The sequence below is a fragment of the Podarcis cretensis genome, assembly GCF_951804945.1.
Source record: "Podarcis cretensis genome assembly, chromosome: 18".
Taxonomy (NCBI): Eukaryota; Metazoa; Chordata; class Lepidosauria; order Squamata; family Lacertidae; genus Podarcis; species Podarcis cretensis.
In genome coordinates this window covers 12036107-12053986 of record NC_137188.1, presented here as the reverse complement: position 1 = coordinate 12053986, position 17880 = coordinate 12036107, and the positions used below count along the sequence as shown (strand labels likewise).

Below are 17880 nucleotides of genomic sequence, written 5' to 3'. Positions count from 1 at the left end.
CCCGGAAGCTGTACGCCGGCTCCCTCGGCCAGTAAAGCGAGATGAGCGCCGCTACCCCAGAGTCGGCCACGACTGGGCCTAATGGTCAGGGGTCCCTTTACCTTTACCATCTGACGGGAGCTGGGAGTCCAGCAACTGTCCCCGACGGCAGATCCGCTCCTCTTGCCCCGCTCACAATTGGTGTATCCTCAAACTCCCATCGAGTTTGCAAAAGACAGCAAAGGACAGCTCGGACCATCTAAAAAAATTTATTGTGCCGGGACAGCGCTCTCCGGAGAGAGCCGCTGGGAGAACGGTTATACGAAAGGGTGATTTGGCACCGCTAAGTAAATGTACACAAAGCCATCGCTGCCCTGCTTCAGAAAATAACAAATATACGTAATCTATGCCTAGCAAACGGATCCGTTCGGTGTCGTAGGAATCTACACAGAGAGAGAAAGAGTCGGGGTTATTATTTGTGTCTGCAAAGAGGATGGGGAACACCTGCCGATTTTGGGGAAAGATGGGAGACCAGGTGCATCTCTGAGATTTTCGCCAGGGCTGTTGCCAAAAGGAGAATTGGGAATGATGGGAGGGTGACTCTGTTCGGAAGAGGAATTCCCGTCTTGGGTGCTTCTTCTCGGGACAGGGAAATCCCATACCCCTCGCTATCGCCTCCGGAGAGATGGGAGTGCCCCTTAAAAGCAGAAACAGAGGAAAATAGGGGGCTCTGGAATCCAGACGGTCAGGAATTGCCGGGGGCCGGAACCCCACAACATCTAGAGGGGTGTCGGCGGCCCCTAAAACCGTAACGGAAAAACAGGGGTCCCTGCCGCCCAGCAATCGGCGCAGAAGTTGGACATCTCGGCGGTTTGCGGCAACGCAGCTGGTTTCGGTGCGGGGAGGAGCCCCTTCCGCTGGCCTGGGGGGGGGGGGACACAACGGAGGGAGCCCCCCGTCCTCACCGCCGGTAGCGGTAGCGCTTGAAGTGGAACCAGAGCTGGAAGATGCCGTTGGCGAATTGGCAGCGGAAGCCGTGGCGGTGGGAGTATTCCCACTCCCGGTTGACGATCTTGAAGGCGATGTCTTCGTAAGGGGGTCCGGCGTGGAAGCGAAGGGTGGCGAAGTCCTTGTTGTCCGGACAAGCCTCCAGAAAGTACTCCGGCGTGGAGCGCTTGTTGATGAGGTCCGGGTAGAAGATGTTGAATTTGTAGCCCTGGACGATTTTGGGCGGTGGGTTGTCGAAGTCGTAGTGCGTCTGGTTGTACTTGTTCCACTCGAACCCGGTGTGAACACGGTTGAAGAATCGGGGCTTGCGGGGACGGTACTTGTCGGCCCACAGGTAGGCCTTGCCCGTGAGTGGCATCTCCACGCTGAACTGGGCCTCATCCGCCCCCATGCCCTCCTTGGCGCGGCGGAAGAAGATGTCCTCCGCGCTCTCGCTGGCGTCGCCTGGAGAGGGACAGAGAGGGCAGCGGGTTTGCGAGGATTTGGGCGTCTAGCGTGGCAGCGGCTAGACTTTGGAACTCCTTGCCAATGGATTTTAAGCAGGAAAGGCAGCAGCGGGTGGCCTTGGAGTCTGGGTCCACAAGGATTCGGGCGTCTAGCATGGCAGTGACTACACTTTGGAACTCCCTGCCAATGGATGTTAAGCAGGAAAGGCAGCGGCAGGCGGGCTTGGAGTCTGGATTTCGCGAGGATTTGGGCATCTAGCATGGCAGCGGCTAGACTTTGGAACTCCCTGCCAATGGATTTTAAGCAGGAAAGGCAGCAGCGGGCAGCCTTGGAGTCTGGGTCTGCGAGGATTCGGGCGTCTAGCGTGGCAGTGACTACACTTTGGAACTCCCTGCCAATGGATGTTAAGCAGGAAAGGCAGCGGCGGGCGGGCTTGGAGTCTGGATTTCGCGAGGATTTGGGCATCTAGCATGGCAGCGGCTAGACTTTGGAACTCCCTGCCAATGGATTTTAAGCAGGAAAGGCAGCAGCGGGCGGCCTTGGAGTCTGGGTCCGCGAGGATTCGGGCGTCTAGCGTGGCAGTGACTACACTTTGGAACTCCCTGCCAATGGATGTTATGCAGGAAAGGCAGCGGCGGGCGGGCTTGGAGTCTGGATTTCGCGCGGATTTGGGCGTCTAGCGTGGCAGCGGCTAGACTTTGGAACTCCCTGCCAATGGATGTTGAGGAGGAAAAGGGTGGGGGCCTGAGGGGAGGGCGTGGCTTAAGGAAAAGGGTGTGGTTTGAGGAAAGGGAGCGTGGCCTTGGGAGAGGGGGCGTGGATGGAGGGGTGTGGCTTAAGGGAAAGGGGCGTGGCCTCAAGAAAGGGGCGTGTGGCCCGCGTAGAGGGGGTGTGGTTTAAGGAAGTGGGTGTGGCCTGCAGGGAGTGGCTGTGGGGTAGGGAGGGGGTGTGGCTTGCAGAGAAGGGTGGTTTAAAGAAAGGGGTGTGGCCTCGAGAAAAGAACATGTGGCTTGCAGAGAGGGGGTGTGGTTTAAGGAAGGTGGGTGTGGCCTGCAGGGAGCGGCTGTGGGCTAAGGAGGGGGTGTGGCTTGCGGAGAAGGGTGTGGCTTAAAGAAAGGGGTGTGGCCTCGAAAAAAGGGGGTGCAGCCTGCAGGGAGGGGTGTGGTTTAAGGAAAGGTGTGGCCATGAGAGGGGTGTGGTTTAAAGAAAGGGGTGTGGCCTCGAGCAAAGGGCGCTGGCTGCCTCAAGAAAGGGGCATGTGGCCCGCAGAGAGGGGGTGTGGTTTAAGGAAAGGGGTGTGTCCTTGAGAAAAGGGTGTGGTTTAAATCAAGGGGTGTGGCCTCGAGCAAAGGGCGCTGGCTGCCCAGAGGGCGTGGCTTGAGGAAAGTGGGTGTGGCCTGAGAAGAGGCCTGAGGCCAGGAAGAGAGTCCCGAGATTTTTGCTTCTAGACAACAAGCTCCGCAGGGCAGCTGCCCCCCGCGGCGCCAAGCCGAGCCCCAGAGCCCACCTCAGCCCCCTTCCCCTCCTACCTGTGACCTGGAGCTGCTGTCGGGAGAGCAGGAGCCGCTGGAAGTCCTCATCGGCCTCCACCACATGGGCGTCGAAGGGCAGCTCGTGGGACGTCAGCAGGCGGGGGCTGTACTTGCCGGCGTCGTAGTCATCCAAGCTCTGTTGGATGAGGTCTTCCTCGATCAGAACCGCTTCGCCATCTCCCTCTGCCTTGGCCTCCGATTCGGGCTCGGCGCCCCCGGGCTCAGCCGAAGAGGTGCTGGGCTGCGCCGGAGCACTGTCCTCCGGCTCCAGCCTGCAAAAAGGGAAGAAAAGATTTTGGATTTGATATCCCGCTTTATCACAACCCCAGGGAGTCTCAAAGCGGCTCACATTCTCCTTTCCCTTCCTCTCCCACAAGGTGAGTGGGGCTGAGAGACTTCATAGAAGTGTGACTAGCCCAAGGTCACCCAGCAGCTGCATGTGGAGGAGCGGAGACGCGAACCCGGTTCCCCAGATTACGAGACTACCGCTCTTAACCACTACACCACACTGGCTCCCTTCTGCTCTGAGCTGTCTACCAGCTCCACCTAAGACCCTCCCTGCCTGCAGACTGTCTGGCCAAAGTGGTGCATGCTCTGGTTATCTCCCGCTTGGACTACTGTCATGCGCTCTACGTGGGGCTGCCTTTGAAGGTGACCCGGAAACTGCAATTAATCCAGAATGTGGCAGCTAGACTGGTGACTGGGAGCGGCTGCTGAGACCACATAACACTGGTCCCAAAAGGCCTACATTGGCTCCCAGTACATTTCTGAGCACAATTCAAAGTGTTGGTGCTGACCTTGAAAGCCCTAAATGGCCCAGTATCCCTGAAGGAGCTTCTCCACCCCCATCGTCCAGCCAGGACACAGAGGTCTAGCTCCGAGGGCCTTCTGGCGGCTCCCTCCCTGCAAGAAGTGAGGTTACAGGGAACCAGGCAGAGGGCCTTCTCGGTGGTGGTGCCCACCCTGTGGAACGCCTTTGCACCAGATGTCAAGGAAATAAACAACTACCTGACTTTTAGAAGGCACCTGCAGGCAGCCCTATTTAGGGAACTGTTTAATGTTTGATGTTTTATTGTATTTTAATATTCTGTTGGGAGCCGCCCAGAGTGGCTGGGAAAAACCAGCCAGATGGGCGGGCAGCCTGGGGGTCATTTTGGACTCACAGCTGTCCATGGAGGCGCAGGTCGATTCTGTGTCCAGGGCAGCTCCATCCGGTACACAGGATGAGACCCTCCCTGCCCGCAGACTGTCTGGCCAGAGTGGTGCATGCTCTGGTTATCTCCCGCTTGGACTACTGCAATGCGCTCTCCATGGGGCTGCCTTTGAAGCTGACCCAGAAACTGCAATTAATCCAGAATTTGGCAGCCAGACTGGGGACTGGGAGCGGCCGCTGAGACCACCTAACATTGGTCCTGAAAGACCTACATTGGTCCTGAGAGCCCCCCAAATCCAGCTCACCTGCTGCTGCAGCCTCCTGGGGGCGAAGACTCCTTCTTAATGATGGGGAAGAGGGGCTCGCTCTCGACTCCTTGTTCCTGCTTCAGCTTGTAGAGTTTTTGGCGGAGGACGTCCTGGTGGCGCTCCCTCAGCCTGGGAGAGAAGGGGAAAACACAAGATACACGTTGATCTACCCACACTTGTTATCCCTGAGAAACATAGAAAATAACAGAATATTTATCTGAAAGTCTTCAAACTTAAAGGCGAAGATAAAGGGACCCCAGACCATTATTATTATTATTATTAATAATTGTACCCCGCCCATCTAGCTGGGCCTCCCCAGCCACTCTGGGCGGCTTCCAACAGGATATTAAAGGTAAAGGGACCCCTGACCATTAGGTCCAGTCGTGGCCGACTCTGGGGTTGCGGCGCTCATCTTGCTTTACTGGCCAAGGGAGCCGGCATACAGCTTCCGGGTCATGTGGCCAGCAGGACTAAGCCGCTTCTGGCGAACCAGAGCAGCGCACGGAAACGCCGTTTACCTTCCCGCCGGAGCGGTACCTATTTATCTACCTGCACTTTGATGTGCTTTTGAACTGCTAGGTGGGCAGGAGCAGGGACCGAGCAATGGGAGCTCACCCTGTTGCGGGGATTCAAACCGCCAACCTTCTGATCAGCAAGCCCTAGGCTCTGTGGTTTAGCCCACAGCGCCACCTGTGTCCCAATTTTTAGGGGTTGTTTTTTAAAGTCTGGGACGGATTAATCCGTTTCGCCTTACTTTCTACGGGAAAGCAGCGCACCTTGGTTTTGGAACGCTTTGGCTTTAGAACGGATCGAGTTTGAGAACCAAGGGGCCACAGTATTTTTAAAAAGTTACGGTCAGAAATTAGGCCGCCGCTGTGGGAAGGTGGTCCGATCAGGAAGATCCCCTCACCTTGCCCGGGCCATATAGGCTTTTAGCTGTTGCAGGAGACTCTCCCAGTAGCCAATGTCCAGGTTGGGTCCTCCGGCCAGGATCTTGCCCTCAATGCCCTGGTAGATGACCTGCAACTGGTTGTAGGTCTTGCCTTTGAAGACGGACTGCACGTCGGAGCTGACCGAAGCGTTAACCCCTTCGCGGCGCTCGCCTGCAGGACATAGAAGGGGAGGAAGATGCCGTCAGAAGAGGAGAGGGGGCCCAGGAACCTCGCCACCTCCCCGGCCGAGGAGTTGGGTGCGAATCCTGAATTTCACCTGATGTTGTTTCAACTCCCAAGTCGATCCGAAGAACTGTGGGCTCCCTATCCATTCACACGGAAGCTCTTTCTCTTGATACAATACTCTTTATTGTCATTGTCCCCCCCCCCCCCCCCAGAACAACAAAACTGAAAAATCTACAGTGGTGCCTCGCAAGACGAAATTAATCCGTTCCGCGAGTCTCTTCGTCTAGCGGTTTCTTCGTCTTGCGAAGCAAGCCCATTGACGGCTTAGCGGATTAGCACTATTAGCGGCTTAGCGGATCAGCTGATAAGCGGCTTAGCGGCTTAGAAAAAGGGGGGGGGAAGGGGAAAAAAAACGCAGGAACTCGCAAGACATTTTCGTCTTGCGAAGCAAGCCCATAGGGAAATTCGTTTTGCGAAGCGCCTCCAAAACGGAAAACCCTTTAGTCTAGCGGGTTTTCCGTCTTGCGAGGCGTTCGTCTTGTGGGGCACCACTGTACATAAGACATTCAAAACCCAACAAGCCTGCTATCCCAGCAATCCCAACCTGGTTAGCTCCCTAAAAACTCTGATACCCCTTTTTTAAATACAATATACTCCCATAAAGGTAAAGGTACCCCTGACCATTAGGTCCAGTCATGGCCGACTCTGGGGTTGCGGCGCTCATCTCGCTTTCCTGGCCGAGGGAGCCGGCATACAGCTTCCTGGTCATGTGGCCAGCAGGACTAAGCAGCTTCTGGCGAACCAGAGCACACATTTTTGTTCCACAAGCAAAGCAGTCCCTCCGATGCTTCAATTCACACCTACCTGGCCCTTTCCCAGAAGCCTCTAATTTGCGGAGCTTAGCGATTTCATCCTCAGTGATGATGGTCATGTCTCTCCAGAAATCCACATTTTTCCCTTGTTCCAGCTCCATGTAAACCTGGAAAACAGAGGGGGGAAACAGCTGAGGCTCTGGACTCATTTCAGGCCTGGGGGGGTAGGAGGGGGGAAATGATTTTCTTGACACCTGCCCCCCACAAATACATTACTCCCATTTTATATCGTTTAGGGCGGAGTGGGGAATGCGAAAATCGCCACGCTGCATGGGATCACAGCCCTACCTGAATGTCTTCCAGCAGGTCTTCCATGTCCGAGACGGTGAGGCCGTTCAGAAAAGTGTACGGCTCGTGCATCTCCACCGCCAGGTCGTCGTCCTCGGCGCTGATGTATTTGGCCAGGAGGTCGATGGGCTTGGCCCGCCCATCTCGGATGCGAATCTTGGAGCTGCGGGGGGCGGGGGAGAGAACACGAAGGAGACGAGGTCAGGCTGAAGGATGTAGAATACTCAAGCAAAAGTTTTATTTCATAGAATCATAGAGTTGGAAGAGACCACAAGGGCCATCGAGTCCAACCCCCTGCCAAGCAGGAAACACCATCAGAGCACTCCTGACATATGGTTGTCAAGCCTCTGATTAAAGACCTCCAAAGAAGGAGACTCCACCACACTCCTTGGCAGCAAATTCCACTGTCAAACAGCTCTTATTTACAACCTTACAAACACAAAGCTTTTAATGTTTAAAGGTAAAGGGACCCCTGACCATTAGGTCCAGTCGTAGCTGACTCTGGGGTTGCGAAAGTGCCACCGCGTCCCTTTTAATGTTTAGGGAAGCTTTTAATGTTTAATAGGTTCTTGTATTTTAGTGTTCTGTTGGAAGCTGCCCAGAGCGGCTGGGGAAACCCAGCCAGGTGGGTGGGGTATAAATAAATTATTATTATTATTATTATTATTATTATTATTATTATTATTATTGCCTGAGCTCAGAAAAAGAGCCCTGCAGGATGAGGCCCTCCCACACGGATAACGTTTGCAACCCAAGCATCCACTGTATTATTATTATTATTATTATTATTATTATTATTATTATTATTATTAAAAGTATGTGGGTCTTCTCTTTTGCAGGCAAATTCAAACTGCAACTTCTCCTTTTGTACACATCACCTTCTATACCTAATCAGCCTTGAAAACCACTCGCAGAAACAGTTCTTAAAGCTACAATCGTCTTTTCTGTTTCTTTGAAGAAGAAGAAGAAGAGTTTGGATTTGATATCCTGCTTTATCACTACCCGAAGGAGTCTCAAAGCGGCTCACATTCTCCTTTCCCTTCCTCCCCCACAACAAACACTCTGTGAGGTGAGTGGGGCTGAGAGACTTCAGAGAAGTGTGACTAGCCCAAGGTCACCCAGCAGCTGCATGTGGAGGAGCGAGGAAGCGAACCGGGTTCACCAGATTATGAGACTACCGCTCTTAACCACTACACCACACCGGCTCTCTGGATGACTTGGAGTCATCCCTGAAACCCTCACCCTTTCCCACTCCCCTCGCTTACCGCAGCTTGGCCTGCTGCAGGTGGAAGTTGTCCTCTTGCTCCTCCCAGGTCTTGAAATGTTCCGCCTCCTTTTCCCGCTGAAGCATCTCCAGCTCTTGCTCGCGCATGGCTTTCTCGCGCTCCCGCTCCAAGCGCAACTGCTTCACCTGCAAAGAGAGACCCGAGAACGAGGGGTGAAAGGATGATGTGTGTGTGCAATAGATAGATACCGTATTTTTCGCTCTATAAGACGCACCAGACCATGAGACGCACCTAGTTTTTGGAGGAGAAAAACAAGAAAAAAAATATTCTGAATCCCAGAAGCCAGAACAGCAAGAGGGATCGCTGCGCAGTGAAAGCAGCAATCCCTCTTGCTGTTCTGGCTTCTGGGATAGCTGCGCAGCCTGCATTCGCTCCATACGACGCACACACATTTCCCCTTACTTTTTAGGAGGGAAAAAGTGATCCTTATAGAGCAAAAAATACGGTGATTTATTACGGTCTGAGACCAGCTGATAAAACACACTTGGGGGTACAATCCCAAAAGAAAAGCAAACATTTAAAACAATGTACAACAATACATTTGAAATTTATAAATGCGGTGAGCATGTAGACACTCAAAACTTTAAGATAAGCTACCACAGAGAGAGGGGACGAGGGTGGCGCTGTGGGTTAAACCACAGAGACTAGGACTTGCCGATCAGAAAGTCAGCGGTTCGAATCCCCGCCACGGGGTGAGCTCCCGTTGCTTAGTCCCTGCTCCTGCCAACTAGCAGTTCAAAAGAACTTCAAAGTGCAAGTAGATCAATAGGTACCGCTCCGGCGGGAAGGTAAAGCAAGATGAGCGCCGCAACCCCAGAGTCAGTCACGACTGGACCTAATGGTCAGGGGTCCCTTTACCTTTAGGGACGCGGGTGGTGCTGTGGGTTAAACCACTGAGCCTAGGACTTTGAATCCCCGCGACTAGGTTTGAATCCCCGCAATGACGGGGTGAGCTCCCGTTGCTCGCTCCCTGCTCCTGCCAACCTAGCAATTTGAAAGCACCTCAAAGTGCAAGTAGATAAATAGGTACCGCTCCGGAGGGAAGGTAAACGGTGTTTCCGTGCGCTGCTCTGGTTCGCCAGAAGCGGCTTAGTCCTGCTGGCCGCATGACCCGGAAGCGCGGCAACCCCAGAGTCGGTCACGACTGGACCTAATGGTCAGGGGTCCCTTTACCTTTACCACAGAGAGATGACCCAGTGTGTGTGTGTGTTTACTTATGTGCTGTACCCAAAGCAGCCCTGCGGCAAACACTCAAAATATCGAACAACAGAGCGCTGGATATACAAATATGCAAAACGCAGAACATGCCCGTAAATTCAAAACTGACCAGAAAAGAACCAGCAATTTGCCAACTCGAATTGCTGATTCGTTTTTGGTTGGTTTTGAATTTATGCAGAGTTGGCTAAATCGACATACAAACTGCGGGACAAGGACAACTGTGACTTTAAGGAAGAATGGGAGCTTTTTACAAATGATCTAAAAAGGTAACAAAATGAACTGGACTCCTTGGCAGGTTTTGAATAAACATAACACAAATTTATTGGTTGATAACGAGATAGATAAAGGTTAAGGCTTTCTGGGAAATGATATATAATGTAATGAAAAAGGTATTTAAATATACCTTCCTTAAGAAACCAGAGGCCTTTCTCCTGGGCATAGTCGGCCAATTGGTGCCAAAGAAAGATAGAACGTTTTTTATGTACGCAACAACAGCAGCAAGAATACTTATCGCAAAGCATTGGAAGACACAAGATTTGCCCACCTTGGAAGAATGGCAGATGCAAGTAATAGACTACATGGAGATGGCAGAAATGACTGGCAGAATCCGAGACCTGGGAGAAGAAGTGGTGGAAGAGGACTGGAAGAAGTTTAAAGACTATCTGCAGAAACACGGCAAAGTTTATGAATGTTAAAATGATGTTGGATACAAAAATAATATGGCATCAGTGATATAGGTTTAAAAAATATGTGAAAATGTAATAGAAAAAAGGTGAAAGACTAAAGTTATATTATGTCAAAAGTAAATAATATGTTAAAGGTGTTTAAATGTAATGGAGGAAAGTTTGGAGACATAACAGAATGATTTTAACAATTAGAAATGAGTTTTGAAAGAAGGTAAGGATTTGCTGTACACGATTGGGTAAAGAAGAACACAAAAAAGGGAGGCGTGAGGAAGTCAAGAAAGGAAGTTTCTGTAAGCATAAACTTAAAAGCTGGAATTTTTATTTTTAACTTTTTCTATGTGTATTTTTAACTTTTTCTATGTGTATTTGTGATTGTTTTTGTTCCTCTTTATTTTTGTGGTTGTTATGGTTTTTTTTTTTTCTTGTAAAAGCAAATAAATATTTTTTTAAAAAAAGATAACGAGATAGATAGATAAGGTAAGGATATGTGTGACTTTGTAACATGCAGAGAATAATATGTGCAGAGAAATCAGAGAGAGGAGCTGAGGTAAGTCAATGGTGGGAGGGAGTGAGGAAGTGGGGGGAAAGGGGGAAAAATAATGTATGTGATTATACGGTTGATAAATTGTTATGCTGAAATTGCTTAATAATTTTTTTTTTATTTTTAAAAAAGCATCAACAGATTGAGATTGAGATTGAATCCTGACAAGACAGAAGGGCTGTTTTGGGGGGACAGGGGGCAGGCAGGTGGGGGGGACTCCCTGGTCCTGAATGGGGTCACTGTGCCCCTGAAGGGCCAGATGCGCAGCCTGGGGGTCATTTTGGACTCGCAGCTGTCCATGGAGGCGCAGGTTAGTTCTGTGTCCAGGGCAGCTCCATCTGGTACGCAGGATGAGACCCTCCCTGCCCGCGGACTGTCTCGCCAGAGTGGTGCATGCTCTGGTTATCTCCCGCTTGGACTACTGCCATGCGCTCTACGTGGGGCTGCCTTTGAAGGTGACCCGGAAACTACAACTAATCCAGAATGCGGCAGCTAGGCTGGGGACTGGGAGCGGCCGCCGAGACCACATAACACTGGTCTTGAAAGACCTACATTGGTTCCCAGTACGTTTCCGAGCACAATTCAAAGTGTTGGTGCTGACCTTGAAAGCTCTAAACGGCCCAGTAGACCTGAAGGAGCGTCTCCACCCCCATCGTCCAGCCCGGACACTGAGGTCCATCACCCGAGGGCCTTCTGGCGGTTCCCTCATTGCAAGAAGCCAAGCTACAGGGAACCAGGCAGAGGGTCTTCTCGGTGGTGGCGCCCCCCCTGTGGAACGCCCTCCCACCAGATGTCAAAGAGAACAACAACTACCAGACTTTTAGAAGACATCTGAAGGCAGCCCTGTTTAGGGAAGCTTTTAATGTTTGATTTATTACCATATTTTAATATTTTTTTAGAAGCCGTCCAGAGTGGCTGGGAAGCCCAGCCAGATGGGCGGGGTATAAATAATAAATTATTATTATTACTACCAACAAGAAAACTGATCTCGGTTTAAGTACATATGTACAAAGCAAAAACGAGAGTTAACTGCCCACAAAGCACCTAAATCCAAGTTCACAGGAGAGGTGAATCTGAATTACCGGTCAATTCCCCAAGGGTCAAACAAACCTGCAGCTCAGATCTTCCAGACCCTAGCGGTCCTCTCCTTTTTGCGGCACCGGGGCTTCATCTCTAAGGCAAAGGCACTCTGTGCATGCCCAGAGAAACCCTCCCCCAGCTCACTGCTACTGTGGCTCTTACCTTCTGAAGCTCCAGTCGGTTTTCCTCCTGGATCCGTTTGTTCCGGTCTTTTAACTCCTTCTCCTCCAAGTGGCCGATCCCCTTCTTCTCCAGAGCCTGAGATGATAAATAAAATCGAGGCAGAGAGAAAAACGTTTTAACATTCAAAGGAGGCGTTCCTTTCCCAAGAGGAATGCGTCTTCTTAGATCAGGAACAAGAAACCTGGACCCCTCCAGAAAATGCTGGACTCGAACTCGCAGCTGCCCAATCAGCACAGAAGGGGAGGTTTTTAGCCCCTGAAGAGCCTTTTACTCCTTGGTACTGATGGACGATTCCCTGGTCTTGAATGGGGTGACTGTGCCCCCAAAGGACCAGGTGCGCAGCCTGGGGGTCATTTTGGACTCACAGCTGTCCATGGAGGCGCAGGTCAATTCTGTGTCCAGGGCAGCTCCATCTGGTACGCAGGATGAGACCCTCCCTGCCCACAGACTGTCTGGCTAGAGTGGTGCATGCTCTGGTTATCTCCTGCTTGGACTACTGCAATGCGCTCTACATGGGGCTACCTTTGAAGGTGACTCGGAAACTGCAACTAATCCAGAATGCGGCAGCCAGACTGGGGACTGGGAGCAGCCGCCGAGACCACAGAACACTGGTCCTGAAAGACCTACATTGGCTCCCAGTACCTTTAAAGCCCTAAACCGCCTCGGTCCAGTATATCTGAAGGAGCGTTTCCACCCCCATCGTTCTGCCTGGACACTGAGGTCCAGCTCCGAGGGCCTTCTGGTGGTTCCCTCACTGCGAGAAGCCAAGTTACAGGGAACCAGGCAGAGGGCCTTCTTGGTGGTGGCGCCCGCCCTGTGGAACGCCCTCCCACCTGATGTCAAAGAGAACAACAACTACCAGACTTTTAGAAGACATCTGAAGGCAGCCCTCTTTAGGGAAGCTTTTGGTGTTTGATGTATTGCAGTATTTTAATATTTTGTGGGAAGCCGCCCGGAGTTGCTGGGGAAGCCCAGCCAGATGGGCGGGGTATAAATAATAAATTATTATTATTATTATTATTATAGCCAATTTGAGTGGAAGGAACTGAGTCAGTCACCGAGGACGGCTATAATGTTATTGCTCTAGTTAAATAAATTATTAAAATTGTTGTTAAGGAAATCGTTGTTTTTCTCCTTCCAATAATGCACAGCAGAAAAGTTGTCCAAATATAAACAGCCCACTTATTAAACTTCAACACCAATTTCATAATTATCCGCCTTACGTATTTCTTAACAGCACAACCAAATCAGTCATTTTCGACAGAACTGCAAAAACTACTCTGAAAATTTATCCGTCCAAAAAACGAAACCTTCACCTTTGTCGCGAATGTTAAGATGGTACCAGCAAGAATGAGTCTGTCTGTTTAAAAAGAAGAAGATTTACCGTATTTTTCGCTCCTTAAGACGCAACTAGTTTTTAGAGAAAAACAAGGAAAAAAATATTCAGAACAAAACAGTGGATGTATGATTTTTGTGGTTCGTGCTGTGGCCACAGACATGTGATTTGACGGTGAGTTTGGGGGAGTCCAATACAAAAATCCTGAGAACTCATGTGGATCCGTGCTTTGTAACCACGTTTCTGCGCCATTGCACTATCTGCTTTTTGCCCCTGGGCAATTCGGCTCCAGGGACCACGCATTCGCTCCGTAAGACGCACAGACATTTCCCCTTACTTTTTAGGAAGGAAAAAGTGTGACTTATGGAACGAAAAATACGGTAAATGAAGTCTAACTGACGAGTGGTTTAAATCGTGATTTGAATCTATTCCATTTAGCGTATTTTTCACTCTATGGGACACACTTTTCCCCCTCCAAAAATGAAGGGGAAATGTGTGTGCGTCCTACGGAGCGAATGCAGGGGGGAGGCAGGCAGGAAAAGCCCCCAAAAGCCGCACACAAGCTCCGAGCGGCTTTTGCGGGCTTTTCTTCAGGAGGGAGAAGGGACTGATGCGGCCAGTCAGTCCCTTCTCTCTCCTTGTAGAAAAGCCCGCCGGAGCCGTGCGCTCCTTAAAGGGTTCGCGGCTCCTGTGGGTTTTTGCAGGAGGTGGGGGTATTGCCATAGCCGCGCACAGCCTCTCCCTGCCGGAGAGGTTGCGCGGGGCTAAAGAAGCCCCGCTTGGTGTTTTGACTTGTTGCTCTTTGGGGCGGGGGGAACCCGGGCTTCCCCGGCAGCCCCGAGAAGCTCGCAGAGCAGCGGGAAGGCTGCGTGCCTTTCTGCTGCTCCCCGACCTGCCCCAAAGAGCAGGTCGAAAGGAACCTGAAGCCTCCGGTAATTCACTGCACACCAACCCCTCTCACTCTCTAGGCTTCCAAGGTAGCTGCCTGAAGGCAACTGAACGCACCTTGAATGGCACCTTGTTTTATAGGGGGAGAACAAGGGGGGAAAAAATCTCCCCCTCTCTGCGCAGCGCCTCCTGCCGCTTCACTGAAGGGGCGCTGGGCAGAGAGGGGGAGAGATTTTTTTTCTTGTTCTCCCCCTCTAAAACAAGGTGCGCCCTATGGTTGGGTGCGTCCTATAGAACGAAAAATACGGTAAATCATAGAGTTGGAAGAGACCACAAGAGCCATCGAGTCCAACCCCCTGCCAAGCAGGAAACACCATCAGAGCACTCCTGACATATGGCTGTCAAGCCTCTGCTTAAAGACCTCCAAAGAAGGAGACTCCACCACACTCCTTGGCAGCAAATTCCACTGTCAAACAGCTCTTACTGTCAGGAAGTTCTTCTTAATGTTTAGGTGGAATCTTCTTTCTTGTAGTTTGGAACCATTGCTCCGTGTCCGCTTCTCTGGAGCAGCAGAAAACAACCTTTCTCCCTCCTCTATGTGACATCCTTTTATATATTTGAACATGGCTATCATATCACCCCTAATCAAATCCACCGCTTCCACATTGACCTCTTGGCTACAGTGCCAACATCCCGGGCTGCCGACAGCGGTCCGAAACTCACCTTGCTCCAGATGAAGGCTCCCAGAAGGTTGTTATCCCCAAAGGGGTTGTCGGTGTTGGTGTACCCCATGTACTCTTCCCCCCAGCCCATCTTCTCGCGCTTCTTGCGCTCCTTCGCTTCCTTCTTGGCCAGCCGCCGAGCCCTCTTCTCCTCCGGGGTCTCCAGAGCCTTAACCATCTCCTTCTGTTTTTTCTTGTCGTCTTTCAGCTGCAACCGTTCCTGGAGGCTCAGTTCCTCGCCCAGGTCCCCCCGAGAGCTCTGTGAGCGGGACGGTGAAGGCGACGTCACTGAGGACACGGAGGATCGGGACCCAGAGCGCTTCCGGGTCCTCTTCCCCCTCCTCTCGCTGCTGCGCCCTCGCCTCTCCGGCGAGGAATCCGAGTTTGGGGAGCGGCCGCGAGAACGTCGCTTCTTGTGCCTCTTCCCGTGTCGGCCCTCGTTTTTCTCTTTCTTCTTCTGCCATTTCTGGCTCTCATCTTCCGAGCTAAGGAAAGAGAGAAATTTTGATTTGAGAGCAAAAGAGAGGGGCAGATCTCCGGCCAGAGGTAGCCCCCCCCCCCAAGGGTTGGAAGCAAAAGGGGGCAGAGGAATGAGCAGAAAACTTTTAACATTTGTACAAGAGCCAGTGTGGTGTAGTGGTTAAGAGCGGTGGACTCGCAATCTGGGGAACCGGGTTCGCGTCTCTGCTCCTCCACATGCAGCTGCTGGGTGACCTTGGGACAGTCACACTTCTCTGAAGTCTCTCAGCCCCACTCACCTCACAGAGTGTTTGTTGTGGGGGAGGAAGGGAAAGGAGAATGTTAGCCGCTTTGAGACTCCTTCGGGTAGTGATAAAGCAGGATATCAAATCCAAACTCTTCTAGTTTCTACATATACCCAGTGCATTTTTTCAGTGGCACCTTCATTCTAAAAGGTCTTGATGCTCAAACAACTTGGAACCCAAACACTGCAAACCCAAAAGTAAGTGTTCTGGTATTATATATAATTATATATAATAATAGTTTGTGAACTACTCTATTCCAAACTTAAGAACGGAAAGCATAATGCTGGTGGTCAACAAAATAAGTTCAAACACTCTCTCAAGGCAAATCTTTAAAAATGTAGTATAAACACTGGCGACTGGGGAACACTGGCCTGCGAGCGCTCCAGTTGGAGAACAGCCTTTCCCAAAGGCGTCCTAGGCTTTGAAGACACTCGAACTCAGGACGCAAGGGAGAAACGTGCTAAGAGGAAGGCACACTTGGCAAACCCTCGCCATGATCAACTCCTGCGTGGAAACCTATGTCCCCACTGTGGAAGGACGTGGGGATCCAGAATTGGCCTCCACAGTCACTTACGGACTCATTGTTAAAACTGTGTTCATGGAAGACAATCTTACTTGGGTACGAGGGATCGCCAAAGAAGAAGAAAAAGGGGGTTGGACTAGATGACACAAGGGGTCCCTTGCAACTCCAAGATTCTGTGAATATACTTTCCACTGGTCCTATGTTTTTGCAGCAATGACAAACCTAGACAGCATCTTAAAAAGCAGAGACATCTCCTTGCCAACAAAGGTCCGTCTAGTTCAAGCTCTGGTTTTCCCAGTAATGTATGGAAGTGAGAGCTGGACCATCAAGAAGGCTGATGGCCGAAGAATGGATGGTTTTGAATTCTGGTGCTGGAGGAGACTCTTGAGAGTCCCATGGACTCCGCGAAGATCCAACCTCTCCATTCTGAAGGAAATCAGCCCTGAGTGCTCACTGGAAGGACAGATCCTGAAGCTGAGGCTCCAAGACTTTGGCCACCTCATGAGAAAAGAAGACTCCCTGGAGAAGACCCTGATGTTGGGAAAGATGGAGGGCGCAAGGAGAAGGGGATGACAGAGGACGAGATGGTGGGACAGTGTTCTCGAAGAGACCAGCATGAGTTTGACCAAACTGCGGGAGGCAGTGGAAGACAGGAGTGCCTGGCGTGCTCTGGTCCAGGGGGGCACAAAGAGGCGGACACAACTAAACGACTAAACAAGCACTCACTGGATCTGTCCTTCCAGTGAGCACTCAGGGCTGATTTCCTTCCGAATGGAGAGGTTGGATCTTCTTGCAGTCCATGGGACTCTCAAGAGTCTCCTCCAGCACCAGAATCCAAAAGCATCCATTCTTCGGCGATCAGCCTTCTTGATGGTCCAGCTCTCACTTCCATACATCACTACTGGGAAAACCAGAGCTTGAACTAGACGGACCTTTGTTGAGCTCTGTCTTCTTATTGAACTCTGTATTCTTATTACTTTATATCCTTTATTACTTATATCCTTTACTTTGTGAACGCCTCACACCAGGCGGTTCCTGCTTGGGGATTCCCCTCGGGGGCAGCTGCTGGGATGCTGAACTATGATAGCCAGCCCCCCCCCCACTTTTGGCCTGAACCAGCTGCAGGGCACTTTTGACATGCTCAGGAGCACTCTTGCCACCTTACTATTTGCCCCCTTGAGCCAAAGGCACACCGAAACCCAGCAAGAGAAGCAGCGTGGGGGGCTTAAGCCCCTTCCCCACATTTTAAGCCCGCTTAACACCCTATAGAATCGCCTATAGGGGAGGAAAAACAACAACCGCTCTACCCCGGGCGAACTCTATGGTCCGGAGACTCTATGGTCCCCAGGGCCGCGCCCCGCCGGGCTTCCCCGCTCACCTTCCACCCCGCTCTCTCCTCCTCCTCCTCTGCCTCCTCCTCTCCCGCTCCTCGGATCTGGACCGGCTTCTCCTCCGGCGCCGTTCCCTGGACCGGCACCTGGAGCCCATGGCCACTCTAGGCCTGCCCCCGCGACTCTGGGCGCTTCCGGCCTGTTTGAGGGCTGGCGCAGGCACTGGGGTCCTTATGCGGCGGCGTCGCGCTTCGGGGCTGGCGTTGGCGGCGCCTGAGCAGGGACGGGGAATCTCCCGCCCACCTAACAATTCACGCCCACCCCACCCTTAAAAAACACACACCACCTGACGTTTCCTTGTGGGGGCTGCTTAGGGGTCGCGTGCTGCGAGGGTGAGGGGGGGGGAGATTTAATTATTGATCAGGCACTAGTGTAGACACACCCATCGTTGTTCCATGCAGCTTGGCCTACCTTGCAGGGGTGTCCTTTAAAAAAATAAATAAATTGATTTTTCACAAAAATTTAAACAAATACACACATATAAACAAACAAACAAACATAGATCATAGCTTTTATAAACCTTGATCTAATTAACATTGTTCAGTGACTTCCTCGTG

The 17880-nt window shown here is 51.5% G+C and overlaps 1 protein-coding gene across 1 annotated transcript; it reads right to left on the bottom strand.

Moving 5' to 3' along the window:
- Positions 1 to 232: 232 nt before the first annotated feature.
- Positions 233 to 17880, bottom strand: CACTIN (cactin, spliceosome C complex subunit). Its single transcript, XM_079960583.1, has 10 exons — positions 17311 to 17880; positions 14647 to 15130; positions 11679 to 11774; positions 7971 to 8116; positions 6706 to 6868; positions 6410 to 6524; positions 5338 to 5530; positions 4425 to 4556; positions 2964 to 3238; positions 233 to 1431 (listed from the first exon to the last, which is right to left on the bottom strand). The coding sequence occupies exons 1-10, from the start codon at positions 17418 to 17420 to the stop codon at positions 941 to 943; spliced, it is 2205 nt and encodes a 734-aa protein (XP_079816709.1). The 5' UTR covers positions 17421 to 17880; the 3' UTR covers positions 233 to 940.